At 57.0% G+C, this 27,385-nt stretch overlaps 1 protein-coding gene across 2 annotated transcripts in view; it reads left to right on the top strand.

The window, feature by feature from the left end:
• The window catches only part of ALDH4A1 (aldehyde dehydrogenase 4 family member A1), a 32,471-nt gene extending 5,759 nt beyond the window's left edge, over positions 1-26,712 (top strand). For both annotated transcript variants that reach the window (XM_033842338.2, XM_073795146.1), the window contains 14 exons: positions 4,311-4,404; positions 5,113-5,205; positions 11,756-11,803; positions 12,640-12,795; positions 14,359-14,508; positions 14,587-14,661; positions 15,778-15,965; positions 18,413-18,486; positions 20,957-21,153; positions 21,284-21,331; positions 22,117-22,269; positions 23,025-23,146; positions 24,334-24,452; positions 25,214-26,712. In XM_033842338.2, coding sequence (XP_033698229.1) covers positions 4,311-4,404; positions 5,113-5,205; positions 11,756-11,803; positions 12,640-12,795; positions 14,359-14,508; positions 14,587-14,661; positions 15,778-15,965; positions 18,413-18,486; positions 20,957-21,153; positions 21,284-21,331; positions 22,117-22,269; positions 23,025-23,146; positions 24,334-24,452; positions 25,214-25,326 — 1,630 coding nt within the window. In that variant the 3' untranslated portion in view covers positions 25,327-26,712. The remainder of the gene's footprint in view (positions 1-4,310; positions 4,405-5,112; positions 5,206-11,755; positions 11,804-12,639; positions 12,796-14,358; positions 14,509-14,586; positions 14,662-15,777; positions 15,966-18,412; positions 18,487-20,956; positions 21,154-21,283; positions 21,332-22,116; positions 22,270-23,024; positions 23,147-24,333; positions 24,453-25,213) is intronic.
• Positions 26,713-27,385: the final 673 nt, after the last annotated feature.

The raw sequence follows: 27,385 nt of genomic DNA on the forward strand, positions 1-27,385 counted from the left end.
CCCTTTGTAAATTTCAGAGCTTGCAGGCTCTAAATTTCACCCACTGCAGGCTATGTTTTGGTGTTGCAGCCTACGTTTTGGTGTTGCAGCCTTTTTAGCTCAGATCCTGGTACCTGCCGAGGGTGAGGAGGGGCAGCTGGGGTCTCAGGCCCAGGCCGTGAAGTCCTCAGGTGAGCAGAAGGGGCACCCCGGGTTGTTAGGGGAAACTGAGTCAAATTCAGACTCTGCCGTATGCTTCTTTCCTGAAGCGGGAGGGCTGAGAGCTGCCCTAAAAAGGTTGGATTGGATTCACCTCTGTGTCCCAGAGCCAGGCACCTGCCAGGTGTGATGAACACATGGTTTGGGTGAGCTGTTTGACCTCATCTGAGCTATCTCTGCATCCTTGCCATGGGGGATAGATCTGTGCTGACTGACTGAATGGGAATACAGTCCTGCCTAGAAGGGCCTCGCAGATCCTTGTAGAGGCCCCAAGTCCTGCAAGTGGTTCACGCTGCCTTTCCCTGAGCCAGTGGAAGGGTGCTCATGTTATCCCAAAGGGCACATGAGCCAAAAAAAAAAAAAAGTTTGTCAGGCATCCTTGGATTATTTTTGGCTCTAGTTGACTCAGGCTGATCTTTGAACTAGTCTCTGTTCCCTAAGCTACGTTCAGACTGATGGACAGTGGGGCCGGGGCCTGGAGACTTTCCAGGCAGAGAGAAAGCCACGGGGGCATGTGATCCTGAGGTCACAGTGGACCTCTGCCCTGGGGAAGGTCGGGGGAGACCTGTAGGATTTCTGGTTCTGACGTTGCTTGGGAGGGAACAGGGAGAGGAGGGCTGGTAGCTGCTACCTTTTGAACTTCTGCCCTGGTGGGACACGGGGCTACGTTTATTCCAGCAGTGTTTGCTGAGCCCCCAGGCCAGCCCCTGATCCTCGGGGGGTGTCTGGGAACCATTTTGCCTTTGAAAGCCTGGCCTGGTGGAGTAAACATTCTGGAAGACCTTTACAGTTTCTTAGGAAAACCTAAGAGCAGGAAGGGTGAGGAGAGGCAAGGCTTGTCATCCTTACAGTGACCCTGTGCGGAACATGGTGTCACCCATTCTTCAGGTGAGGAAACAGAGGCCTGCGGAGTTTGTAATAATGTGCTGAGGTCTCGAGCAGGTGTGGGGGTCCATCCGGGCTCTGTCTGTTTCCAGAGCCTTTGCTTTTCACACCCGCCAGGACTTGGGGTCAAGAGGGGGCTTGGGTGGCCCCGCTTCTGGCTCCCAGCCCAGCACGCAGCGGCTCTCTCCTGGCTTGAAGAGGACCAGGTGATATCTGATTCACTGCTTTGTGGTGGTGCGCTGCTACTGAGGCCCAGAGAGAGGCATCTGGAACCTTCCAGGTGGTGGGGGGTGGAGGAGTAGACGCCACCCTCCCCTTTCCTGCCGGGCTGTTGAGACCTGTGGCCGCTGACATTTTCTGGCCTCTGCATTCTTCCCCACCGCAGTAGGTGGAAGGGGGCCGTGTGGATTTTCAGGTTTTGGGCACACGTGTAGCTTTGCATTATTATTTCTTCAGATCTCCAGAATAACCCCAGGAGATGGGTGTCTCCGTGTTATACCGAGGAATCCAGCTGAAGGTCACACAGCTCCACAGAGGGCGAAGGAGCCTCACATTTCTTCCTCTGTTTGGGGAAGGGTGGGGCCTGAGGCTTGCTGGCTTCTTTGGGTGTGGTGGGTAGGGCTGGGGTGGACCTGGAGGGAGGGGCAGGAGAAAGCCCCAAGGCTCAGTTTGCCCTCCTGGGCGCCCGGCCCCGCCACCCACCCCCCCAGTCTGTTCCCTCCCCTTCTGCCGCACAGGCCCCTTTCTGCTCTTCCTGACTCATGCTCCCTGTTCTGGGCCTTTTCCCTTGCTTGTCCCTCTGTCTGGAACGCTCTTTCCAGCTCTTTTCAGACCTTCTTCAGGTCTCTGACAGAGGTCGTCTCCTCCGAGAGGCCCTCCCTGACCACCCCCGCTGAAGCAGCCCTGCCCTTCCCGTTCCTCATTTTCCTGTCCCCTTGGTCACCGCTGTGTTCCTTTCTTACCCGCGTCCCCCACTGGAGGTCAGCTGCATGCAACCACAGGCCTTGCTGTCTTGGTCACCGCTGTTGTCTCCAGAGACGGAGCAGGTGCCCAGTAGTAACCTTGTAGAATCAATGAAGGATCTGCCCTCACGGCCCCTGGTTTTGTGTCCTTCCTCCTGGCCTCCCAGGCTGGGTCTTTGAGCCCCCAGACCCGGTCTCAGTGAGTAAGAAAAAAAAGTGCCCAGTACTCGTAGCCGTTGTGTTTGGATCTCTTGGGCATAAACAACCTCGCAGAAACCCAGCCTCAGACAAGGTCACCGGAGGCCATGATGAAGTGGACAGAACAGGCCCTCTATAGTTTTGTCTAAGCCCAGAGGTCACCATGCCACCCCCAAAGTACCAGGCATCCCCCCCTCGCCAAGTGAGGAACTGCTACTCTTTCACCCCACTGTAGAATTGCCGAGCTTCCTGATCCAGAGCCAGCCCCAGCTTCCTTAACCCTCCCCAAATTACCCCTCTATAACCCAAATCCTATGACAGGTTCTTTCCAACACCTTCATCTCTGGAGGTCCTATGGTCCCCCAGGTGTGTGTCCTCCCTACCTCGGCGACCAGTTATCCGACTCGTCCACCCACGGGTGCTGCCCGTGGGGTGTTGACACCAGGGGAGATAGATCTGGGTTTTTCTGGATTCAAATCCAGGTTTCTCTTGATCTTGATCTAGTCTTACTTATAGGATCAAAATTACCCGATTTCTATCACCGTGCCACTGGCGAGGCCCTTGGGATGCCACGATGGTGTTATCAAATCTCATGTGCCCCCTGTGCCCTAGGTGGCCTTTGTCCTCACTGTTGTCCTCATTTACAGATGGGGAAACTGAGGCCTGGAGGGGAAGTCCCACCACTGGGGTTCCTCCAGCTCTGGAATGCCTGACTCTTTTGTTTTGTTTTTGAAAAATTTTAAGGCTGTACGTACAACTCTTTTCATTTAAGTGTATGTTATTTGTTTATATACCATTTTCACCAGTATTAAGACAATAGAATACTGTGTGGCTTATTTGGGACCACTTGTGAACAATAATTCTTCATGAACAAAAAAATTTTTTAATTGAAGTATTGTTGATTTAGAGCGTTGTGTTAATTTCTGCTGTACAGCAAAGTGATTCAGTTATACATATATATACTTTCTTTTCTTAAATATTCTTTTCCATTATGGTTTATCACGGGATATTGAATATAGTTCCCTGTGCTCTACAGTAGGACCTTGCTATTGTTTATCCGTATATCCGTACGGTAGCTCACATCTACTCCCAACCTCCCACTGCATCCCTCCCTCAACCCCCTCCCCCCTTGGCAACCACAAGTCTGTTCTCTACCTCCGTGAGTGGAATGACTGATTCTTACCCACCTGTCCTCCCACCCTGGGACCTGCAGACACATTAGGGGTGGAGGCCACTGCTGGGCACTAATCAGTGAGGTCATACAGGTTAAGGTTGAATGGCGTCTGCAGAACAAGTTCTTGGAGCTCAGTGCCCAGGAATCAGAGCCCATACCCCAACAGCAGCTCTCCCTGTGTCTGTGAACCGAGCTCAGAGTACTCCTCCAAGTTCACGGCCCACCTCTTGGCGCTTCTTGCCCACCCGGAGCTCAGCTCTTTGTGCCAAGGGAGTCTCAGCTGTTTCACATTCTGATGAGACCGAGCTCTGGAATGCTCTGACTTTCCTGCTGAGAGAAAGAAGTAACTCGGGTCTGTTTGGAAGAAAGTCTGCATTGTGGGGAAATACAGGGAGAATAAGACTTCTCTATGTGCAAAACGCTAAGGCATGGTTTTGCACCTATGAACTTAAACTTCAGGCAACCAGGGACTTCTCTGGCGGTCCAGTGGTTAGGACTCTGCGCTTCCATTGCAGGGGGCACAGGTTCAACCCCGGGTCGCAGAACTAAGATCCCACGTGATGGGCAGTGCGGCCGGGAAACAAAACAAAAAAGAAAAGAAAACAAAAAAAACTTCAGGCAACCGTGTGCGTTTCTATGATGATTCTCACTTGATAGGTGGAGAAATAGGCTCAGAGGAGGCAGGTCACATGCCCGAGGACACAAAGTGACAGGATCTGGACTTGAACTTGGGTTTTGGATCCCAAGGCTGGTTCTTGTCCCCCAGTTCTATAGTTGCCCTGGATTTCAAGATGCTGGGCCAACCTAGGACCCCCTGTCAGAGACAGAAGGGCTGGGGCTGGTGGTGGCCGCTGCTGACCTGTCCACCTCTGTCCCCCACCCTCGCTCCCCAGGCTGTGTTGGAAGCACGTCTCCTCCCTGAAGGTGGCCAATGAGCCCGTCTTGGCATTCACGCAGGGCAGCCCTGAGCGAGAGGCACTGCAGAAGGTAATGGGAGGGTGGGGGGCTCCCAGTGGTGTAGGGCCTGGGGCAGAGACGGCCTTCAGCAGCCCCCATGATACCTCTCCGTGCCGACAGCCACCCGCGCCCTCCTGCCTCTGCTCCCAGCCACGGGAGGAAACTGGGAATCCGGGGAGAGCTGTGCATCTGGAGGGGGGTGGGGGACCTAGGAGCCGCAGGGTGGCAACCTGGGTCGCTTTGGGGTGCCAGGTCAGGGGTCATAAGTCCACAGATATTTTATGCTTAAACACATTTTCCCGGGAATTCCCTGGCAGTCCAGTGGTTAGGACTCTGCGCCTTCACTGATGAGGGCGTGTGTTCAGTCCCTGGTCGGGGAGCTAAGATCCCACAAGCCGCAAAGCCGCAAGGTGTGGCCAAAAAAAAAAAAGCTCCCGTTAATTGCCAGTGTTCTAAAATTGTGAGATTTCAGACACGGGTTTTTAAATCTTTTCTCTAATGGGAAGACCTGGCAACACTGGCCTTACCTTCCTGCAGGACAGGAAGTGACAGTGTGGGAGCCGAGTCTGCCCCCGCCCCTGGGGAGCAATCACAGCGTCTCTGACCACAGACCCCGCCCAGCCCCCTCCTCATTTCCATTCCTTCCTGGGCATCTGCCTTGGCAGACTCTGCATCGGTGTTTTAGGCGGGGAGTAGAGGCGAAGGAAGTGCTCATCTGACCTCTCCTCCTCTCCCCAGGCCTTGAAGGAGCTGAAGGGCCGGACGGAAGCCATCCCGTGCGTGGTGGGGGACGAGGAGGTGTGGACTTCGGACGTGCGGTACCAGGTGTCTGTAAGTCCAGTGGGCGGGCAGGGCTCAGCCTCTCCCCTGAATCTGGGGTCTCTCTCGGGCAGCACATGAGCATGCAACATGGGGTCTCTGCCTCCAAAAGGACTTAGAGTCCCTGCAAGATTTTGAATTCCGTGCACCGGTATAAAACTTCCAAAGGCAGTCTTAGGGGACTCTCGTAAAAGGTGCCAACATTGCACCTGCCAAGAAGTTAAAAACAGCAGCTGTCCCCAGCTTTGCCATCGCTTTGGAAAAGTTGACCCGCTCACCAGCCTAGGGAGTAGGAAGCAAGGGTAGAATGTCAGAATCAAAGAGAATCCTTCCGTCAACAGGTACACACTACTATATATACAGTAGATAAGCAGCAAGGATTCACTGTCTAACACAGGGAACAATATTCGATACCTTGTAATAGCCTGTAATGGAAAATAACCTGAAAAAAAAATGTATAACTGAATCACTTTGCTGTACACCTGAAACTAACACAATATTGTAAATCAACTATACTTAAAAAAAAAAAAAAAGATAATCCTTCCAAAGAAAGACAGTCACCAAAGTCCTGGTCTGTATTTGGGAACCAGTGGTCTAGCTGACAATGAGCTCAGCCAAGGTAAGCACCCAGGGCGCGGCCAGGTGTCACCTCCTCCTAGAAGCCCTCCTGTTGGAGCCCAGACTCCAACCACAGACACATCTGTTGAGACCCTGTCCCCTCTGCACAAGCTCCTCCCTCAGTCCCTGCCAACCCCCTTGGAGGCTGGAAGAGCAGGAGGTTAGCTGCCCATTTTGCAGATCAGGGGAGAAGCTCAGAGACAATCAGTGACCCTCCTGGGGTGGCACAGTTAGATACGGAACAGGGATGATGGATGCAGTTTCCCCAGAACCATATCCCCTTGATTTTGATTCAAGTGAATTCATTCACACCCTGACTTTGTCTAAAGGGGATTTCAAAGCAGAGTGTTAATTAGTATATGGCAGCAAGATAATATTCTTGCTGTGACCTGCTGGTCACAAAATCCTGAGGCCCTAGGCACTTGCTGGAGATGGCCACAGACTTGCCTTTAGGCCTCCTGGTCTCCAGTGGAGAGGAGAACACATCATTTGCCCTAGTCAGAGTGTTCCTGAAATAAATCCCCCACTGTGTGGTTGGAGAAGCACAGCCATTTCTGCTGCTGGGCCCAGAGGGAAATTCCTCCTGAAAGTGTCAGAAGGACACAGTGACGTGACAGATCCCCGCAAGAGTCACACGTCATGCACGGATGTTTCGTGGGGCTGCTTCTCACACACTGTCGTGTGGGCTGAGGATGTCACCAAAGCCCAGTGCCTGAGGATGCCCAGAGGTCGCCCTGCAGGCCCCATGGCCACTGCTGGGGTGGGCTTTCCATCCAGAGCTCAGGCTGCAAATCGATAGCTGGTAGCTTTGTTTCCAAAACCTAAACATGGGGCGATTTCATGTACAAATTCAAATGTCTGGTTTCTCTTGAGAGAAGGAAGATGTGGCCACACAAGTGGCCTTCCTGTGAGCCCGCATGTGGGGTGACCCTCTAGCGGCTCCAGTCCCCAGCCCAGCCCTCTCCACTCATCCCTCTTGCCTCTCTGGCCCTGGCAGGCCTCTCAGAGCCCCGGCCAGAGCAGTAGCTGGTCTGCGTGTCCCTCCTGCATTCTCCTTAAGTCTTTCTCTCCGCGGGGATTTTGCTGGATAATGGGACAGCGAGAAGACAGCCTGCCTTTCCTAGCAAGTCGCTGGGAGGCATCTAGTCTGGCTTGACAGTTAAGAAATGGCACCCCTACTGCTGCCAGTCTGTTCAAGAGTGAGAGTGACATTCTTTGGTGACAGTTGGGGATCTTGACCAGGACTCACGGCTGAATGGAAGTCTGCGGTGCTTCCCTACAAGGTGGCCTGAGGGTGAACCCCTGGGTCTGCTCCAACCCCAGGCAGAGGCACCACCCCATCCCTTTTTATCCCTTGTTATGGTCATGACAGTTTTAGCCCAGAAAGGCTTAAAGCAAATAGGCACCTTGGCTATGAACAAAAGGGAAGTGTATGTGTGTCTTTGTGTGTGTACACACATATATACGTTGTTTTTTTTTTAATTAATTAATTTATTTTTGGCTGTTTTGTGTCTTTGTTGCTGCACACAGGCTTCCTCTAGTTGCAGCGAGCGGGGGCTACTCTTCTTTGCGGTGCAGTCTTCTCACTGCGGTGGCTTCTCTTGTTGCGGAGCATGGGCTCTAGGCGCGTGGGCTTCAGTAGTTGCGACACGCGGGCTCAGTAGTTGTGGCTCACGGGCTCTAGAGCGCAGGCTCAGTAGTTGTGGCGCATGGGCTTAATTGCTCCGTGGCATGTGGGATCTTCCCAGACCAGGGATCGAACCCGTGTCCCCTGTATTGGCAGGCGGATTCTCAGCCACTGGGCCGCCAGAGAAGCCCTATATATACGTTTTGATGTTATGGATACATAGGGAGTTTCCAGCTTTGTGCAAATGGAACCAGTTGCAAAATAAATGCCGCGGTATGTAAACGAAGTGGTTTCCTCTGTGGCATTATTAGCTAGAAACCTGTTTGAAGTTGGAAAACAGTTTCCAAAAGGCTGACTTTAGCCCTTTCTAGGAGGGGTACTTGTAAATCATGATAATAAAACCCACCCATCCGTCCATTCATCCATCCAAGCCTCCTCGGCCCCAGACCTAGGGCTGGGACACAGCGGTGAGCATGGCACATGGCTCTGCCCTCATGGTGCTGACCTAGGGGAGAGTGAGATTGGTGTACATGTCAGCAAAGAAACAAACAATTCCAGATGGTGAGAGGGGCTGTGGAAGGCACAGGTGATGGGCTGGAGATGCGAGGCCACGTAAGACGAGGTGGTCCACAGGCCTCTCTGAGGAGGTGACATCTGAGTTGAACCCCAGGGATGAAGATGGGCTGGGGACTCATCGCCAGCAGAGGGGTCTGTGGGTGCAGAGTCAGGAGGGGGCTGGGTGAGCTGCAGACAGAGAGGAAGCCGGTGGGGCCAGAGGGTTCGGGTGTGGTTCTTTTATTTATTTATTTATGTGTTTATTTTTGGCTGCGTCAGTGAGTCAGTGAGCGGGGGCTACTCTGTTGCAGTGCATGGGCTTCTCACTGTGGTGGCTTCTCTTGTTGCAGAGCACGGGCTCTAGGCTCGCGGGCTTCAGTAGTTGCAGTGTGCGGGCTTCAGTAGTTGCAGCACGCAGGCTCAGTAGTTGTGGCTTGCGGGCTCCAGAGCGCAGGCTCAGTAGTTGTGGCGCACGGGCTTAGTTGCTCCGTGGCATGTGGGATCTTCCCGGACCAGGGCCCGAACCCGTGTCCCCGGCATTGGCAGGCGGATTCTTAACCACTGTGCTACCAGGGAAGTCCCACGTGTGGTTCTTGTTGGCTGTGGTTAAGAGCCTCTTCCAAGAGCCCAGGGAGCCATTGGAGGGGGTTAAGGAGGGTGAGACCTTCCGGAAAAGCCCATTGCTTGCTGGAATGCTTTCTGATTTCAGGACAGAGGAGGGATTAGGAGTATGGGCTTGACAGAAGAAGTGAGTCTGAACATAGATGTTTGGAGGGCCTGGTTCCCCTGGGCAGCCAGGGAGCTGGGATGGGAAGGTGGGTGGAGGGCCACGATGAGGAGCCCACAGCAGGTGGGTGGCCTGGGAGGCCGGGGAACAGCTTGGAACAAAGCACTGAGGGTTCCATGCGAGGTAGAGAGGCGCAGTGGGCGTCTGGGGGGGCCGTGTCTGCTCAAATTGATGAGCTCCTCGCCTGCCCCCATGCGGTGAGCCAGGGCAGCCTTTGAAGTCGTGTGGTGCTGCTACCTGAGGGATGCTGGGTCCAGGGATGGGCACCTGACCCCAGCTGGGCCAGTCGGAATTACCTGCCCTGGAAACTTGGAACCAGCCACAAGCATCTTTCTTTGCGGGGCTGGGAGCTGTGGGGAGGGCATTGAACACCTCCCCACAGAGGATGAGAGAAACTAAGGAAGCGGGTCTGTTGAAAGATGCAGGACACCAACTCTCAGAGGAGCAGAGGCAAAGGAGAAGGAGCCCCAGGGTTTTCAGGCTGGGCCTCTCGGATCTTCCTAAGACCCAGCTGCATCCCACCCTAGTCACCGTGAGGAGGCCCCTTTCTGCCCACTTGCTGGTTATGTATCTTGGAGCTGCTTGACCTCTCTGTGCCTCAGCTTTCTCATATGTAAAATGGGGCAACAATCACGCCACGGAGGGATGTCGTCAGGGTTCAACGGATTAATCCGTGTCAAACACTTGGTGCCTCTGCGTGCGGGAAACTGACTAATGTTAGCTTTGACAGTAACTATCAGTGTTCCTTAACCAGGGGCCTGCAGCTAGTTCATGTAAAAAAGAGCTAGTTAAGGGCTTCCCTGGTGGCGCAGTGGTTGAGAGTCCGCCTGCCGATGCAGGGGATGCGGGTTCGTGCCCCAGTCTGGGAAGATCCCACATGCCGCGGAGCGGCTGGGCCCGTGAGCCATGGCTGCTGAGCCTCCTCAACGGGAGAGGCCACAACGGTGAGAGGGCCGCATACCGCAAAAAAAAAAAAAAAAAAAAAAAAAAAACTAGTTAAAAAGAAGTGAGAGGCAGAACTGTTTTTAACCACTGGAAGTTGTTCACTACCTTGTCAAGAGACTTTCTGCTAACCCACCCCAGTTCTCACGCAGGTGCCATGTAGGGTTTTGTGATATCACTGAGTCCTGTCCGCAGGCAGGAAAGATCCTGAGGGGTCCACACAGCATCTTCCGTTATTCCTGATGGATTTCTCCACAAGGCGGTTTAGGGGCTAACGGTGGGCTAGGGTGGGAAGGTGGGCTCCAAGCCCCATGATGACGTTGGCCTAAGAAACCCACCTGTTTGGAGTTTATGAAGCCAGGAACTGGCATGTGCTTTGGACGGATCAGGAAACTCACAGGTCTCTGATTTAGGGGAGTGAAGGGCTGGCCCTTTTGCAAATGGGCTGAGCACACATCTGTCCAGATGGAGCCCTGAGCAGCAAGTTCAGGGTTAAGGGGGCGGGCCCAGGGCCCCTACTCTGACGGTTCCGAAGATGGCCTGGGGCAGGGGTCACCCACAGAGGCATCCTAGAGCCCCTGCAGCTGGATCCGCAACCAGAGGGCCCACACTTGGAGTGTCAGCACAGCCTGGGGTCTGCAGGCTCTGCAGGTCTGCACGGGTGTGTGCCAGGTGTCAGCCCAGAGCGGCTCCCACGGTCTCGCTCACCTGGTCTCTGTAACCGCCCAGAGCCCGACCTCACCTGCAGCTCTGCCGGCCTCCATGGCCACTGCAGCACCTGAGTATTTTTCCAGACACTGGGATTTTGATAACCCCCTGGTGGGCACTTCCGGTTTTCGTTTCCCATACCACCTCACTGACCTGGCCACGTGTCATCCTTGCAGCCCTGGCATTTGGGGCCGTGGCGGCGTGAGGGCAGGAGCTCTGTTACCGGGATGTATTGCTGACTTGGGGTGTCCGCAGTCCACTGGGATTGGATGTGCTGAATAGAAGGGCCCGGGTCCCCAGCTTCTCGGCCCCTGAGGCTCACAGGCCAATCTCAGGTATAGACAGGATACAGGTGACCATGCCGGGGAGGCCACTTTGCACTCAGACCAGACCAGTGCTGCCCAGTAGAACGTTCTGAGATGATGGTGGAAATGTTCTGAATCTGCTCTGTCCTCTTCGGCAGCCACCGGCCCCACGTGGTTATTGACCACATGAAACCTGGCTTGTGCCACGTGAGTTGAAGTTCCAGTAGGCATGTGTGACTAGCGGCTGCCTTATTAGACTGAAGGCCCTAAACAGTCCATTGGAAGACTTATAGGTGGCGAAAGTGCTGATAATTATGGTGTAAAAAATAGGTCGGGAAAGAAGTGGTGTTTCCCCCGCCTTGTTGCCCAGGCTGACATTCAGCACTGCCGGGTTGTTTGTAAACGTCTGTTGGGGTTTCATCCCTTTTAGACGAGTTAATCTGGGTCCCAAGCACGGGCCTCGAGAAGCAGTTGCTCTGTTCCTTTAGGGCCTTGGGGGGTGGCAGAAATCCTGAGTGTTTCACAACGCAGTGCATCGCCTAGGGCCTCCCGTGGTGACAGCCCACCACCGAGCCTCACGCCAGACCCAGGTGTAAGGGCAGGAGCTATGTTGGAGGACTTTTCCCCTGTGACCCCATTGGGTCCTCCTCTCCGTGCTTTCCCTGATGGGGAGACTTGGAGAAGGAAAGTCAGCTTACAGAAAGCTGCACAGCTAGTAGGGGGCAGAGCTGGGATTCGAACCTATGTCTGACCCAAACGTCCATGCTTTCCCTCAAAGACTGTTCTGTTCATACCTTTCTCCTGCACCGTGAACCTTCCAGAGCTCATCAAACAGCAGGTGCCCCTGTAACTCTCAAGGTGGAGAGGTCAGCGTGGGCCTGGGCGATTGGAGAAGGCATCATGGGGATTGGAGGGCAGAGAGCAAGTGGCCTGGAATTCCAGCTCTGAGCCCAGCTCCATCCCCACCTGCCCTGGCACCTCCCTCCTGGACAGCGACCTCACTCTTCTCTCTTCTTTCAGCCCTTTAACCATGGACACAAGGTGGCCAAGTTCTGCTATGCAGACAAGGTGAGTCCCTGGTGACTTTGGGGTTGGGGTGCTACCCCGTCTTGTCCGGTTAGTTGCTGCCATGGCGGTAGAGGTCAGTCACTGCTCCCCTCTCGGGCCATGGAGGGTGGGGGCGTCCGGGGGGCGGCTGCCACTGAGGGCGTCCCCGGGCATGTGTCTTTGACTGGGCCAGGCGTGCCGGGGTTACCTTGCGCCTAATGAGAGCTGCCTTGGCCAGGGCTGGGACATCCGTGCACATGCCCCTTGTGAGACTACCCTGATTTAGGGAGGGGGAGGGCGTTCTGGAAGGCTGAGTCAGGGAAATTGGAGGCATCGTGGATGGGAAGCCAGGCAGAGAATTGGCATCAGGGAGGGCCAGTGAGAGGCCACGGGGTCAAGGCGCTGGTGTCACGTGGTGATGAGGGCAGTGGGCAGCTGGGATGCCAGCGGCAGGTGTCTGTCTCTGGCTGCAGTTCTGGCCTGGCAAGGGCAAGGTCAGGCCCGGACCTCAAGGGCTGGAGGCTCTGGACAGCGGGTTCAGGAGCACCAGGCCCCAGGAGTAAGAGGAGGCCCTGATGAAACCACGAGAGAGAATGGAGCAAGTCCTTGGCATGTTGCCCTACCTGGCAGGCCCCTCGGACTCCTCCAGACTGTAGCAGGGCAGGCTCGGAGCCTGGGGCAGCCCAGCTGGCCATGGGACATGGCGTCTGCCGCTGTAGGGGGAGGGGACTGAGGGCCGAGGGAGCCAGGGGTCTTCCCTGGGTGAAGAGTGACCTCCAGATCTCTCCTCCCTCCCTCGCTCCTCTGGGACCCTTCCTGCTGCAGGAGGAAGCCCCCAACCTTTCCCTCTTCATCAGGCCCTGCTTCACAGAGCCATCGAGGCCGCCTTGGCCGCCAGGAAAGAGTGGGACCTGAAGCCTGTTGCAGACCGGGCCCAGGTCTTCCTAAAGGCAGCAGATATGCTCAGCGGGCCGCGCAGGGCAGAGGTCCTGGCCAAGACCATGGTGGGACAGGTGAGATGCCCACTGGCACAACCGGGGATGTAGGGGAGGCAGTCGTACCCCATCCAATTCAGCAGGCATCAGCTGAGTGACTTCTGGGTGTCCAGACCTGCTCTGCGTGCAGGAGCCCAGGAGGTGTCCTTGAGGGACCAGGCCTCGGAGAGGGGACAGACCTATATACTTTGTAGACAAGGTGGATTGAACTATGCTTTGCGTGTCCTACTCTGGAAACGGCCCCTCCCATCCACTTCTGTCCCCGCCCTGGGCCAGGCCCTTGTCGTGCTTTGCCTGGACTGACAGTTGCCCTACGCGGTCCTCCAGGCTCCATCAGACCTCTGCAGCCCTCAGAGCGGTTTCTGTGACACCTCCAGCAGGCCACTCTAGCCTTATGAACCACCGAGATCTCTCTCTGGCTGAGGGTCACGTCCCAAGTCCTGAGCCAGCCCCCAGAGCCCTTCCATTCCCACCTCTGTCCAGCTCACCAGCCGCTCTGCCCTTTCCTGCCAGGCCATCCCGCCCATGATGTCACCAGCCTGGACCTAGCAAGGCTCCTGGACACCTCAAGCATCCCATCTCCTGCCTCTGCCCCGGGTCCCCTGCCTGCAATGCTCCCTGTCTTCTCTGCCTCATGAACTCTTAACTGTCAAGGTCTAGCCCAGATAGCGCCTCCTCTGTGAGGCTTCTAGAACCTTCTTAGTTCATAACGATCTGTCCTACCTCTGTGCCCGCCCCCCTTCCCCAACATGCTGTTCCTCTGTCGGTTATAGCTCAGATTCCATTGGGGTGTAATGACTTACTTTGTGTTTGTTTCCCCTTTACAAGTTTTTTGGGCATTGTAATCACATGCTAGTGTTCTCTGTCTTTCTGCGTCTTGCACCGTGTCTTCCTGGAGTCACAGAAGAGCCTGATAGATGTTTTTTGAGTTGAATGCATGTTGAGCCAGGGAGTGGCATTAGCAGTTGAGAGAGGGTTAATTTCGCCTTAGGGGGTTTGGGTGACCCCAGCGCTCTTCCGGTTCGCCATCACGTAGTGAGAGCGCCCTCTGCTGCACGGAGCTGGTATGACAGCTCCACGCCCGGCTAAGTGTCTCCTGATTCAGCAGAGCCCCTGGGGTGGGTGTCGGGCTCCAGAGTGTCCCAGGTGAGCCACAGCTGGGCAGAAAGAGGCGCACACACTCCAAGACCAGGTGAAGGTGCCTCTTTATTTGATTTAAGACTCAGGAGCTTGTAGGACGCATGGTGGCCACGCAGAGCAGGAGGCAGTGTGTCTTAGCTCAGCTTCCCCTGCTGTGCGTCCTGAGCAGGGTTAGCAGCTGCCAGTGACCCAAGGAGGGGCCCCCCGACCCGAGAAAGCCCGATTCTTGCTGCCCAGAGTCCTTTCCTCACGGCTCACGTTCGCTGTCAGGAGAAACAGACAGTCTAAGGAAATGTTTACAGTCCTCAGGTCTCCTGGTTCTTGGCCCAAATGCACCTGCAACCCAGTGTCACCATGGGCTCAGGGTCCAGTGAGTGTCAGAAGAGGGCTATTGGGAGGCACGTCCTCCACCACTGACCCCCCGGCCCTCCCGCCTCACAGGGGAAGACGGTGATCCAAGCAGAGATCGATGCCGCGGCCGAACTCATTGACTTCTTCCGATTCAACGCCAAGTTTGCCGTGGAGCTGGAGGGGGAGCAGCCCATCAGTGTGCCGCCCAGCACCAACAGCGTGGTGTACCGGGGGCTGGAGGTACGCCCAGGTGGTGGAGCGGGGGTTGGGGGCTGCTGGAAGCCCTGGGCTTGGCCTCACCACCTCCTCCCTCCCCAGGGCTTCGTGGCAGCCATCTCCCCCTTTAACTTCACTGCGATCGGCGGCAACCTGGCGGGGGCGCCGGCCTTGATGGTGAGCTGTGGGCAGCAGGCGGGCGTGGCAGGAACAGGTCATCACTCCCTGTCAACAGACAGGAGGCCACGTCAGAGCCCATGGGGTCCCAGCCCTCATCGCAGGGAGAAGCACAGAAAGTGGAGGCAGCTGGGGACTGTGGAAAAGACTTGGGGGTCAGAGGCTGGTCTGGGTCCCAGCTTTGCCCCACTCTGTCTGGGTGACCCCAGGCAAGTCCCCGCCCTCCTCTGAGGCAGTTTCCTCACCTACAAAGTGGAAGTAAAAGAAAAGCTTACATTACAGGGTCATGAGGAGCAAAGGAGGCCACGCTTGTGACGCATCTAACGCCAGGCAGGTCTGGCCCGGCGCGGGCTTAGCGTTATACAGGGGCAGCTACTAATGATGATACTTACAGCCCACCTTTGAGTGCCTGCTCTGTGCCTGGCGACTAATTTGTCAAGGTGGCAAGGCTAGCAAATGACGGAACGGGTACGGATCTGGGCTTGGTCTGTCTCTGGGCAGGTGGTCTCGAAGTTGGTGGGCTCCACTGTCGTTATCAGGGTGAAGGTGGCCATCGGCTCCCAATCGATGGGGCAGATGCAGCCCTACCCACGGAGGTCCTGGGTGGCTCGGGGCACAGCAGGAGGAGGGCTGACAGCTGTCGGGCAGCTGGGTGATCTGGAAGCGTGCTCGTGCACAGGGCCATCCTCGTGCATCTGCACTCAGACGCACACACACCCGGCACCCACGGGCCCTCGTCCAGGACACGTGCAGACAGAGCCCTGTGAGCACGTGCCCAGCCTCGCCCCGTGAGCACCCAGCGAGTTGAAAACACCCAGAACAGACCTGCCCAAGGGGTGCTGGCAGGACCAGTGGGCACAGGCTTCCGGAGGAAGGGAGGCTTTCGTAACCAGAGTGTGGGAGCAGACAGGGCAGGGTGCGAGCTCACTGACAAGGGCTACTAGGGCCTGGTGTGCAGCACCTGGGCACCTGTAGGAATGGGGCTGGGTAGGGGATAGCCTGGCCTGCATGGGGTCCTGGTGGCTCCAGGTGAGGGATGACCATGCTTCAGGGTAGGGTGGGAGTCAGGGCTGGCGGCCCCTGACCTCATGAGTCATCACTGTGCCTCCCGGGCAGGGCAACGTGGTCCTGTGGAAGCCCAGTGACGCTGCCATGCTGGCCAGCTATGCTGTCTACCGCATCCTCCGGGAGGCCGGTCTGCCCCCCAACATCATCCAGTTTGTGCCAGCTGACGGGCCCACGTTTGGGGACACTGTCACCAGCTCGGAGCACCTGTGTGGCATCAACTTCACAGGCAGCGTGCCGTAAGTCCCTGAGGTGCGGTGGGCAGGGTGACCTGGGGACGCTTACCAGACCTCGTGACCTCTGTCCGGGAGCTGGGGCTGTGAGCCCAGAGGTCAGGTGCTGTGTGGCCCTGGGTGAGCCACTTCACCTCCCTGAGCCTGTTTCTTCACCTGTATGACAGTAGTCATGATTCTTACCTTGCAGAGTAATCGTGAAGGCCAAACTAGTTAATGGACAGGAAGGAGTGTGACAGGCTGGAAGTGGCCTACAGTTGTTTAGTGATATGGATTTCGATGCCACTACCATCTCTGGAAAGGGCACAAGGGAGCTTGGGATAAACTGGAGGAGGAGAGGCAGGAAGGCTTCCTGGAGGAGGTGGCATCTAAGCAGACGAGTAGGCCAGGCAGAGGTGGAGGAGAGCGTTCTAGGAGGGGGAACAGCATATGCAGAGGCATAAGGCTGAAGCTGTTGGGCTCTGGGCTGTGGACGTGGTCCCGTGGGGCTGGAGTGTGGAGCTGGGGGCCGAGGGTCAGAGGGTGGGGGCAGGATATGGTTCGATCACAACTGCTCATTCACTCACTCACTCACTCAGCTGGTGTTGATCGAGCCCCCATGTGTACCAGGCTCTGCTGGTGCTAAGACTGGGCAGTGAACACGTGGACTGGGCAAGGGCCTACCTCTTGGGGGATTTAGTCTTGTGACTATAAGGCCCCATGAGCCTCCTAAGGTGTCTGGACTTTATCCTGAAGAGGATGGCAGCCACGGAAAGTTACATGCAGGGGGCGTGGCTTAATCAGACTTCTTTTGTTTCAAACAGGGATTGCAGATGGTAGCTCTCCAGTTGGCCCTGGCAAGTGGCTCTGTGTTCTTTGACTCCTAATAGGGATGGACCAACCTTGTACCATTGGGACAGTTTCATGTAAAAATCCAAATACTGGGCCTCTCTTAAGAACCGGGTCCCACTGGGCCTGCATTTCCATGTGGCACCATTGGCTGGAGGCGGGTGGGAGGTCTCTGGTTCCCCCCGTCCTGACAGGCCCTGGGCCTCTGCCTACCTGGACGGCCTCGCTCATTCTCTGTCCGGCCCCTCCGGGCCCCTGCGTGTGCAGCCTCTGATCTAGATGATCGCTCTGGCTACTCTGAGCACAAGTGTCCGGTGGGTAGAAGCAGGAGACGGGTTAGGAGGCGTCCACGTCCGGGGAGGGATGGTGGGCGCCTAAACTCGGGTGGAGTCATGGGAACGGGGTGAGGTGGGCTGTTTCAAGTGAGGAAGTATCAGGGAGACTCGATCACCTGTCTGTGGGGTCAAGGTTGGGGGTGTTCAGTGGGAACATCCAGGCTCGGGGCAGGATGTGGGCATCGTTCACCAAGGTGGGCAACCCAGACGGCTGGGCACCTGGGAGCCTAGGGAAGAAGATGAATCACATGGTGGTCACTTTGAGTTTGAGGTCCCCATGGGCCATCTGGGTGGAGATGTTGGGGTCTGCACTCCGGGCCTTCCAGGTATCCTAGGGACACCTGCGGTGGCTTCTCGCCCTCTCTGCCTGGCCTCAGGCTCCCTTGCAACAACAACCCCTGCTAAGGTTTGCCGGGTGGCGGTGGCAGCGTCAGAATTGCTGAGGAGGGCTGTTTTCCAAAAGGCCCGCTCTGCCAGCCACGGGCCCCATGGGTCTCTGCCTATTAGCGGGTGGAGCGGGCCTGGCCCCCATTTGCCATGCTCTGATGAGCAGCGGGCTTAAAGGTAGGAAAGTCATAAATTAGTATTAGCTACTGTGTCGCCAGCTCCCTGGTGATTAGCATTTTTATTGTTTTGTGGTGCTGAGGTTGGTCACACTTGGAGCCCAGGGAGGAGGTAGGGGCCTGAGCTGCCTCTCCCAGGACCCTCTTTGGTTCTCTGGAGCCTGGGCGTGAGCTCGTGGTGCCCCTCGCAGACCACGGTGGTGCCTGTCCCCCATCAGGCACCCATAGCATAGCCAGCACTGGCCCAAGCACTTGACTCACATTAGAGCCATCGCAAAACAGCCCTGCCAGGTGGAATTGTTCTTTCCAGTTCCCAGACGTGGCACGGAATTTGAGGCTCACAGAGGTTAAGCGATGGTCGCACGATCACACAACCGTGTATGCCTGAGTCAGGACTCAAGCCCGGCATCCCCTGGCCTCAAAGCCTGGCCCTTCTCTGCACTATCTTGCCGCCAGGCCTCCCCTTGCTCCCTCCTTGTAAGCCCAGAATGCAGTCCATTTCCAGCTGCTCCCACCTGCTCGGTTCCCCATCCCCATCCCCACCACCACCATCACCAGCACCGCTGTGACCCCTGCCCGCCTCCTGTGGGGCTGCTGCCCCTAGCGCTCCTCCCTGGGCTTTCCAGCCTCTTCCTCCGCCAGGGCCTACTCCCTGCCCCCCAGGCCTCTCACCCTCTCAGGTGCCTGAGCCCGGCTCCCTAGTCACTGCCCTGTCCTCTGGTTTTAGCACCTTCAAACACCTGTGGAAGCAGGTGGCCCAGAACCTGGACCGGTTCCACACCTTCCCGCGCCTGGCCGGAGGTAAGGGCCCTTCTCCCCGTGCCCTGCCCTACAGCCCTAGGGACCCCTCCCTGCCCTGGCCGCCATGCAAGAGAAGGAGGCGGAGGTGATGCCCCCAGAGGTGGGGCGGCCCTGCAGACGCAGAGAACTCCTTCAGGGTGGAGCCCCTGCTCTGGCACTTATACAGAGCATGTATGCCTCAGAGTGTGCAGTTTTTCTTCCATTCATCCATCCATCATTCAGCAAGTAAATTATTAAGTATGTTCACAGGCACTTTTTGGACACTGGGGATGCAAAAGATGATGAGACCCAGAGACCCAGCCGTTACGAACCTCTATTCCAACAGCGGGAGGCAGACAGTAAACAACTAGATAAATGATGTCAGGGAGTGAGAAGGGCTGTGGATAATTAAAGGAGGGCAAAGACGTGACAGGCAGGGACCCTCAAGGGCTGGGCGTGGTGGGACTGTGACTTAGGGTGGCTGGTGGGGTGGGAGGCCTCTTCAGGGAGGGAACATTTGAGCTGAAACCTGAGCAATGGAAAGAAACCAGCTTCGCAAAGGTCCGGAGGATGGGCCATCATGGGCACCCGCACTGTCCGCTAGAACTTTCTGCAGTAATGGACATGGGCTATATCTGTGCTGTCCAATAGCATAGCCACTCGCCACGTGTGGCCGCAGGGCACTTGAAACGCGGCTGGCATGGCAGAGGAAGTGAAAGTTTTGTTTCATTTAATTTTAATTAATTTGAACTTAAATAGCCACGTGTGGCTGGTGGCTACCCTGTTGCACAGCCCAGATCTAGGCCAAGGAAATGGCAAATGCAGAGACCATGAGGTGGGAATGAGCTTGTGTTTGAAGAAACAAGGCCAGTGTAGCTGGGGAAGGGAGGGAGGGCGGGTGGCAGGAGATGGGGCTGAGAGGTCAGCAGGGCCAGGTCTTGTCAAAATAATAATTTTCCCACAAAGAAACAGTTTCATGGTCAAGGACATTTGGCGTGCACCATGTTTAAAGTAAAACGGATTCCTCACCTGCAGGACTTCTCAGAGCCTTTAAAGCATTAATATATGCATTGCTTATCTTCAAGAGCAAAGGCTGATGTGCAATGTTTCCCAAACTCTTTGGACTACACAACCCTGTTTTGACAGAGGACCCCCTGGACCATGTTTTTCATGGAACACACTCTGGGAAGATGCTGAGACCTCTCGAGAGGGAGGGCTGTCCAGGCTCACACAGTGCAGTAATGGCAGAGCTGGATCTGGTGGTTCAGCATTCTTGCTCCTGGGGGTGAAGTGGGGGGTCACAGGGAGACAGGACCCCACGCCTGAGCGAGTGGGAACTTTGTAAAATTTTATTGAAGTATAGTTGATTTTATAATACTGGGTTAATTTCCACTGTACAGCAAAGTGATTCAGTTATACATATATATATATTCTTTTTCATATTCTTTTCTTTATGGTTTATCACAGGATATTGAATCTAGTTCCTTGTGCTATACAGTAGGACCTTATTGTTTATCCATCCTATATATAATAGTTTGCCTCTTAAGCTGGTGGGAGCTGTGATGGGGGTGTCAGGGCAGGTGACCCTCCTCAGGGCCAGCTGTTGCATCTCCAATTTCCAGTTCCCCAGTGTGCCCCAGTCCAGCCTTCACGAGATGGGGGACAGTGAGTCCCTTGTGTGAGCTGTCCATGGTTTTCTGTTCTGTCTCCTTCCCACCATCTCCCTGAGGGAGAGAGACCGCTACTTTACCGCTCCCCCCCTTGAGTATGAGACTTTAATCTCTCTGTGCCTCAGTTTTCTTGTCTTTAAAATGGGATAATAATGCGAGGTTGCTGTGAGGCTTCAGCGAGACGGAGCTCGAAGTGCTTTGACCCGAGTCTGACAGTTAGTGCTTTGTAACAAGCTGCTATTAGCTGATGTTTAACCGAGTGAGGAAACCGAGGCCCGGAGGGTGGAGTGATCTGCCGAGGCTCCGTCATGCCAAGGAGATCGAGGAGGGGTGTCCCCACCGTGGATCAGGCAGAGGGGCCAGCCCTGGCCGTGGACCTGGGGTGGCCCCCTCTCCTCTCGCTGGGTGGGGGTCAGGGGAAGGCTCAAAGGAAGCCACGCCCACTGCAGGGAGTGGACCAGCTTTGGGGAGCCTTGGGTTCTGGTCCTTCCTCTGCCTTTATGTTGGGCAGCAGCCCCAGGGCTCAGTTTTCTCATCTGTGAGTTGGGGGAGCTGGTCCTGATGACCCCTGGTGCCCTTCGCCCTTGCCTGGGCCTCCGTTTTCTCATCCCTAGGGTGGGAGGACAGGCCTGGCTGATCAGTTTCTGGGAGGTTGTCGGGCTCCGACTCTGCCTTCTCGTGCCCTTGTCCTGCCAGTACTGGGGCTGGTCGCAGGGCCAGTGTAGCTGCGGACGGGTGTGGGCAGTGCGTCGGGCCCCTCGCTGGCCTGGGGAGCCCACCCCCTCCTCATGCTCCTCCACCGCCCCGCCCCACCCCTGAAGAGTGTGGCGGGAAGAACTTCCACTTTGTGCACCGCTCGGCCGACGTGGACAGCGTGGTGAGCGGGACCCTGCGCTCAGCCTTTGAGTACGGCGGCCAGAAGTGCTCGGCCTGCTCCCGCCTCTACGTGCCCCGCTCGCTGTGGTCGCAGATCAAAGGGCGGCTGCTGGAGGAGCGCAGCAGGATCAAAGTGGGCAACGTGAGTGGCGCTGGCCTCCCTGCCACGGCCCAGCGGGGGGCTGATGGGATTGGAGGCTGGTGGGGGGGTGCGGGGAGGGCGCTCCCTTTGTCTCCGACTCTGTCTCCTCCCATGTCTCCCTTGCCTCCAGCCTGCAGAGGATTTTGGGAGCTTCCTCTCCGCCGTGATTGATGCCAAGGTATGAGCAGGAAGCAGGCCGTTCCCGGGGTCCCGTGCCTGGACTGGGTGGGAGGGGAAGGAACAGCTATAGGGGCGACCCAGACCTGCTGCTTCGAGCAGGGCAGCCTGATAGCCACGCATACACCCGCACCACCCCTGCCAGCTCTGAAAAGGGTGGAGGCATCCGTACCCAGAGGGCAACTCGCCTCCCGCACACCCTGCCCCAGGCTCGACAAGACCCCTTTAAGTGCCTGTGTTCATACGCACACGTACAAATAGGCCTGCGCACCGCATGCATCAACCCGGACGCGCGCGTACATGCACAGCCGCGAGCACGTTCATTTCGATCTCTGAGCGGGAGCATGCCTGTAGATTCACCCACGTGCACACGCACGCCCGCGTGCACACGTATCCTACACAGAAGCATTCGTGTGCAGGTTCCCATGTGTATATAGGCGCCCTTGTGGGTCTGCACGCACAAACACATACACATAACAAACACATCCATGTAACGCAGGCATACGTGTGCCGACGTACGGAAACCTACAAGTTCATGGCCATACGTGTATATGTGTGCTTGTGATGTTTGTAGTTGTGACACACACATACACACACACAAGCGTGCACATCTGCCCTTGTCTCTGCCCTGGTTCAGCCAGGCCCCGACTTTTGCTGTCAGGCCTCCCCTCACTTCAGAATTTGGGCCCTTCAGGGGCAGGTGTTTGGGGTGAGCGTCAGGGGGCTGCTGCTGGGAATGGCCTCCAGCCAGCCCTTGATGCCCCCTACCCCACCCCACCCCCACAGTCCTTCAGCCGCATCAGGAAGTGGCTGGAGCACGCCCACTCCTCGCCCAGCCTCACCGTCCTGGCCGGGGGCCAGTGTGACGACTCCGTGGGCTACTTCGTGGAGCCCTGCATCATCGAGAGCAAGGACCCCCAGGATCCCATCATGAAGGAGGTGATGGGGCGGGCGGCCCGGGGACGGGAGGAGGCAGCCTCTCCCCCGAGCATGGCACACGCACAGGGCCCTGGTGCTTCACGGGGCGTCATCCCATCTCACAGATGTGGAAAGCGAGGCCCTACGAGGGGACCATCTCACACCCGGTGAGAGCAGAGCCAGGCCCTGAGCCAGGGCCTCCTGACCCCACATCCAGTGCTCTGTCTTCGGCACTGCTGACCCGGGCTGGTGTCATGGCGCTTGCGCTGTCCGCAGCCACTGAGGTCCCTGCGGCCGTCTCAGTGGCTGACACTTGTAGACTCTTAACTGTGGGCCGGGCATTTGACAGAGATGAGGTGGGCATATCGTTCCCATTTTACAGATGAGAAACTGAGTCTCCGAGAGGTCGGGGGGGTCAGGAGGACAGTGCAGGGGTGGGGGTCTTCCCCCAGCCCCTCGATGGCAGAGGGGATGGTGATACCATCGGGCAATTCCTGGGCCGGCTGTTGCCAGAAGTCTCTCCTTTCCAAGGGCCTGGGCCCTTGGCTCTGGGTGTGGGTCTGGCTGGCAGGGAGGCCAGAGACTCCTTGGATCTTCTGCCAGGTTGGGGTGGGGTGGGCCGGGTGGAAGCCAACCCCGAGGGAACCCAGCGGGAGGCAGCGCCTGGCCCTTCCTGCAGGGGCTGAGGAGGGGGATGGGGAGAGGCGGAGGCCAGAGCAGGGAGACGGGAGGCCTCGGGGTGTTGGTGGGGCCTGACCCTGGGGCTTCTCTCCCAGGAGATCTTCGGGCCTGTGCTGACCGTGTACGTCTACCCGGATGACGAGTACAAAGAGACGCTGAGGCTGGTCGACAGCACCACGAGCTATGGCCTCACGGGGGCAGTATTTGCCCAGGATAAGTGAGTGGCCGCAGCCCCTCCACTCTAGTCCTGGTGTCCTGTCCCCACAGGACCCTGCTGTCCCCGGAGACTGCCTCCTGGGTGCTGATCCTAGTAATAATGCTGCCCTTGCTTCTCTCCGTTCTCCTCACCTCTGCCCTGACCGGCAGGTAGACACAGGCAGTGGGCTCTTTGTTAAAATGCAGATTCCGGGGCCCCACTCTTGGCTGCTGAATGTAGGTGTCTAGGGGTGGGGCTGGGGAATCAGTGCCTTTGACCTGCTCGCCGGGTCTGATGGGGCTGCAGAGTGGACGACAGAGGCTCGGGCCCAGGTGCACTGCTTGGCTGGCAGAGGCAGGATTCCAACTTGAGCACCGGGACACTAAACCCCAGGCTTTGCCCTTTCCTTTCTCCGTGGTACTGCTTGTCTCCCCGTGTCTGCCTTTAAGAGTGGAGGCGGGGGCTTCCCTGGTGGCGCAGTGGTTAAGAATCCGCCCACCAATGCGAGGGACACAGGTTCAAGCCCTGGTCCGGGAAGATCCCACATGCCGCGGAGCAGCTAAGCCCATGTGCCACAACTACTGAGCCTGCGCTCTAGAGCCCGCAAGCCACAACATCTGAGCCCGCGTGCCACAACTACCAAAGCCCGTGTGCCTAGAGCCTGTGCTCCGCAACGAGAGAGCCACCGCAATGAGAGCCTGTGCACCGCAACGAAGAGTAGCCCCTGCTTGACGCACCTAGAGAAAGCCCGCGCGCAGCAATCAAGACCCAGCGCAGCCAAAAATAAATAAATAAAATAAATTTTAAAAAAAAAGAGAAAAAAGAAAACACTGAATTGTTTAAAAAAAGAAAAAAAAAAAGAGTGGAGGCGGGATTGGAACCTGAGGGGCAGGCTGGGGGTCTGGAGGTTCCCCAGCTCCCAAAGGCAGGAAAACTGGACCGAGATGGACCACTCCCTCGAGTACGTACAGCCTGAGCCTCATCCAGCCCTCACAGATGCCCTGCGGGGGAGGCGTGCTAACCCCCTTTTCAGAGGAGGACGCTGAGGCTCAGAGGCTCCTGGGAGCCTGTCAAGGGCCCATAGCTGGCAGCTGGCCTCATGCTCACCAGGGTGGCCCATGTGGGCTGGGACGGGGGTGTTGGAGGTTGTCCCTGGGTCTGGAACGAGGGTGAGCTGGCCGCCCTCTTACCGCTGCCCTGCCTTGTAGGGATGTTGTCCGGGAGGCCACAGAGATGCTGAGGAACGCTGCCGGCAACTTCTACATCAATGACAAGTCCACTGGCTCGGTGGTGGGCCAGCAGCCCTTCGGGGGGGCCCGAACCTCTGGTGAGTGGGGCCCCCTTTCCAGAGGGGGGCCGAGTTCCCGGCGGGAGACCCTCGGTCCTTCATCTCAAGGGTGTTAAGAGGAACAGCAGTAGCACCATTTACTGAGCACCGTGGGCCGGGCCCTGTGCTAACTCAGTCCTGCCAGCAGCCTCCTAAGCCCAGGTGCTGCCGTTCTTCTTCCCATTTTATGGAGGGGGAAACTGAGGCCCAGGGAAGTGAAGTGACTTGCCTAAGGGCACATGGCTAGAGAGTGGTGGCGCCGGGATTTGGGTCCCAGCGCCCACACCTTTTACTGTCATACTCCAGGCTACCAAAGTCCATCCCCCTCCTATTTACAAATAGGGAAACTGAGGGCCGGCGAGGGGCGGTGACTTGCCAGAGTTCCCAAGGGCCGGAAACCAGGTCTCCCAACTCCCAGTCCAGTGCCCTCCACGGTGCCCCCCTGCCTCCCAGACACCTCTTGCAGGTGAGGTGCAGGGACCTGGGGAGCACGGGCGTCCTGCCTGCTCGCCAGCTCCTGCCTTGCCCGACCTCTGGCTGAGTGCCCTCCGCACAGATGCGCTCGGGAAACCCTGGCCGCTGTGACTGTGTTAGGGTTACTTTGGCAATTTGCTGCCCGTGCTGTTGCCCCATTTATTCCTCCTCCCCACTCCTTTTCCCTCTGCCCATGGTGCCCCATTTATTCCTCCTCCCCACTCCTTTTCCCTCTGCCCAGAGCCGTTGTATCTTTTTGGAGATAAACAGAGCTGTCTTTTCCACAGGGACTAATGACAAGCCAGGAGGGCCCCACTACATCCTGCGGTGGACGTCACCCCAGGTCATCAAGGAGACCCACAAGCCTCTGGGGGATTGGCGCTACCCATACATGCAGTGAGCCCCGCTCGGCGCCTCTGCCGTCCACCCGTCTGTCTCTCCAAACGACTGACCTCAGTGCACTGACCCCACCCCAGGCCCTCCATCCGCTCCCCACAGGACGACCCTCTTTCTAGGGTTGAGGCCTGCCCCCTGCCCCCCACTGGCCTGGCCTGGCCCACCCTTGGAGTCAGATGCCGGGCTCTGGTTTGAGATTATGCAGTGGGGAGAACAGGGCTGCCACCCTTGACCCCATCGGCTGTCCTAGAAATTCCATCTGGTAGGTGTGACCTTGGTGCCCGGCTGGTTCTCCATCCGTCCCCTTCCCTTTCCTCTACACTGTGGCCCAGTGGCTCAGGGACCTGAGGAATGGTGGTAGAGTAGCTCACGGATCCGTGGAGGAAAAGGAGGCAGCGGGGGCCCCTGGCAAACCTCACCACCCACAGAGGCTCCTGGCCTTGGCCCCGGCTTCTCCGGGTGTGCAGGGTCGCGTGTGGCCACAGTGGCCTACAGGGCTGGCAAGTCGTGGCTGCAGGGCATGGGAGCACCAGCTGGCCTTGCCCTCTGTAGTCCGGGCGGCTCACTAGCTCTTTGCCCAGGTACGCCTGTACCAGCAGGTACCTGTGCCCAACCAAATGCCTTAGACCCCGTGTGCCTTGCTCCAGAGTGCCTGAGCTCACCTGAGACCCACGGATTCCTGGCTATCTCCGTTTGGGGGTCTGGGGGGACTGCTGCAGGCCACCTGCCAAGATGTGGGATGTGCTGGTCCTTCCTGTTTGGGCTGTGAGATTGGCAGACTTTGGGGGGCCCTTCCTGCTGCTTCCCTTAGCTCTCGGGTCCTGCCTCTAGAGCCTGGGGTTTCCTGCAGGAGCTCAGCACCCGCTGGCTGTGGTTGAACAGGCCCGGGTACATGTTGCTCCCACCTTCCCCAGCACCCTGAGACCTCTCCTTGGGTCCCCGTCCAGCCCGGGCTGAGGCTTGCCTCTAGAATTATCCCTCCTTTGCACGTTAGTGGCTCTGTGTGGACTGGCCCCTAAGAGGCTTGTTCCTTGACGCAGCCAATCGGTGGACACTTGCAAATGCATCCTGAGTAGATTCTGGGTGGCCAGGGAATGAGAAGTGGTGACTTTGGAGGACAGCTTTTAGGGGGCCCCGAAAGGGCTGGACCCTCCTCAAGCACAGCTGGCAGGGGGCCCCCGCGGGGCTGGGGTGGCCGTTCCCCAAGTGCGCGGTCACACGCCTTGGCCCCCGGTCAGGGGTGGGTCCTGATGCTGCCCGGGTTGTTTCCCACAAGGGGCCAGGTCAGGCGGCGGGGGCTGGAGGTATTCTGATTCTACTGGTTCTACACTGTGAGGTGGCAATAGGAGCTGCCTGATGCCACCTAATAAAATGCCTCTTACTTAACCAAGTCGGTGGTCTTTCTGGTGGGGTTGGTGGGGACTGGTCACCTTCTACATCCAACGGAGTTGCCAGTGTGTCATTAGGTGTCAGGAGGGCAGTGCCCTTGGCGTGATGGAAGGAAGGGTGAGCTCTGATGCCGGGAATCCCTGCTGTGGGTGGCAGGAACTCTGGCGCCGGAGGGCCTGGGTTCAAATCCCGGCTCCAAAAAGTTGTGCAAGCTCTCTGACCCTCTGCCTCTTCATGTCTTAGATGGAAATAACCACACACACACACACACACACACACACACACACACACACACACGCACGTGTGTGCACTCACGTGCACACAGGTTGTCTTGAGAATTCAATGAGTTAATTCGTATAAGTGCTCAGATAGGTAATGATTCAACAATGTAACCCATTTATCCATTGTTATAACAACCACTGTTATGTACTGTGATAGTTAAGTTTATGGGTCAACTTGGCTGGGCTATGGTGCCCAGATATCTACGTAAGCATTATTCTGGATGTTTCCATGGAGGTGTTTTTTTGGATGAGAATAACATTTAAATCAGTGGACTTTGAGGAAAGCAGATTACCCTCTATAATGTGAGTGGGCCACATCCAATCAGTTGAAGGCCTTAACAGAACAGAGACTGGTCTCCCCCAGGCAAGAAGGAATTCTGCCAGTGGCTGCCT

Source organism: Tursiops truncatus, chromosome 1, assembly GCF_011762595.2.
Source record: "Tursiops truncatus isolate mTurTru1 chromosome 1, mTurTru1.mat.Y, whole genome shotgun sequence".
NCBI lineage: Eukaryota > Metazoa > Chordata > Mammalia > Artiodactyla > Delphinidae > Tursiops > Tursiops truncatus.